At 39.6% G+C, this 1,490-nt stretch overlaps 1 protein-coding gene across 1 annotated transcript in view; it reads left to right on the top strand.

Annotated features, from left to right (window-relative positions):
* The window catches only part of LOC106533216 (C-type lectin domain family 4 member E), an 18,168-nt gene extending 16,733 nt beyond the window's left edge, over positions 1-1,435 (top strand). Inside the window, exons 3-6 of the mRNA XM_014029456.1 lie at positions 195-305; positions 497-648; positions 754-878; positions 979-1,435. Of these exons, the coding sequence (XP_013884910.1) occupies positions 511-648; positions 754-878; positions 979-1,126 (411 nt within the window). The 5' untranslated portion in view covers positions 195-305; positions 497-510 and the 3' untranslated portion in view covers positions 1,127-1,435. The remainder of the gene's footprint in view (positions 1-194; positions 306-496; positions 649-753; positions 879-978) is intronic.
* Positions 1,436-1,490: the final 55 nt, after the last annotated feature.

Genomic DNA, 1,490 nt, shown 5'->3' with positions numbered 1-1,490 from the left:
GTTATTTATTTATTTATTTATTTATTTATTTATTTATTTATTTATTTTTTACTCGCCTTATGACTTAAAATTAAGAGAAACGGAAAATTTGATCAGACTTGGATCTTCAAAAAAACATTTGCCCTCCTTGCCTTTCAGGGTTTCCGTAGAAATGAGATAAACTGAATTTAAATGCTTTTTATTGTTTTAAACAGAAAGGATCTGGAGAGATCAGCCAACATGTCCTCCTCCTCCTTCATGTCCTAAACCTCGTCCATGTCTAAACCGTTTTCCGTGTCCTCCATGTCCTCCTCCTGAAAGTTACAGTAAGTAGAGGATGTAGTGTTTGTGTCCTTCCTCTCCTGTAATGATTTTACAGAAACATTGATGGACTGACAGATACAGGAAGTTAGATTGTAACTGCAGGACAGAAGACGTCTCCTGCTGCCTCCAAATCACACAAACATCAACACACATTTCTTCCTCCTGACTCAATGAAGCTTTCATCTTTTTAAAGATAAAATACACCTGATGTGTGGAGCAGGCAGGGAGCAATATGGAGGAAAGTGTTATACATTCTCCACCTCTAAAGCCTCCTGGGAGGACAGCAGAAGTTTCTGCAGAGATCTTGGAGGAGACCTAGTGAAGATCGAGAGCAGAGAGGAGCAGGTATGAAACACTGCTGCAGGTTCATGTTCTCACACATTTCATCACTTCATCAAGTTTCTTCAMGTCAGGAAAGTCTCAGAGATATTTTCATCTTTTACTGCTCAGGAGTTTCTGATGGYAAGAATAAAGAGCAAGATAAATGATCATGAAGACAGATTCTGGATCGGACTGACGGACTCAGAGAAAGAAGGCACCTGGTTGTGGGTGGACGGATCTCCTCTGGGTGAAAGGTTTCATCTAATTTCTTTTAGAAACATTTTTATTTTATTTACAAATTAAACTCACTGAGTTCTGTCAGAGTTAAAATCACCTGTTTTTCCTGTTCTTTAGTTTTTGGATCCGAGGAGAGCCCAACAATGGATATGGTATTTTTGCTTATGCAGAAGACTGTGCAGTTTTGAAAGGTCTGGATCTGAAGTCTTGGAATGATCAGCCCTGCAGTTCTCCTGCCAGAAGAATTTGTGAGATATCACTATGATCTCTCAGAGTTCATGTGTGTGAAGTTCAGTTCAGTGAGTAAAACAATCTCAGTCCAGGATCCAGAAGCAGCAGCCAGGCTGCTTTCAGGAACTTCATGTCACAAACAGTTAAAGCTTCCTTCTAGTTTGCAGCTTTCTACAGATTTGTAGCCTTAATCTTTGTGTTTCTTGTCTTTTATTCTAAGTTTAGTCAGCTTTGCTTTTTCAGCTGACTTCTGTTCTTGTTAGGCTCAGATTAGCAGGGCCTGATTGGTAAAAGTGGGATTAGATAACCCAGGATTATTAGTGGGACAGTTTTGGATTCTTCATTCCTTCATGAATAAAGTTCTAGTTTCTGCTCTTCATCCACCTGCCTCCTGCTTG

The sequence above is a fragment of the Austrofundulus limnaeus genome, unplaced genomic scaffold (assembly GCF_001266775.1).
Source record: "Austrofundulus limnaeus strain Quisiro unplaced genomic scaffold, Austrofundulus_limnaeus-1.0 Scaffold907, whole genome shotgun sequence".
NCBI lineage: Eukaryota > Metazoa > Chordata > Actinopteri > Cyprinodontiformes > Rivulidae > Austrofundulus > Austrofundulus limnaeus.
Note: the sequence above shows the minus strand (reverse complement) of the source record. Positions and strands in the feature narration are given on the sequence as shown.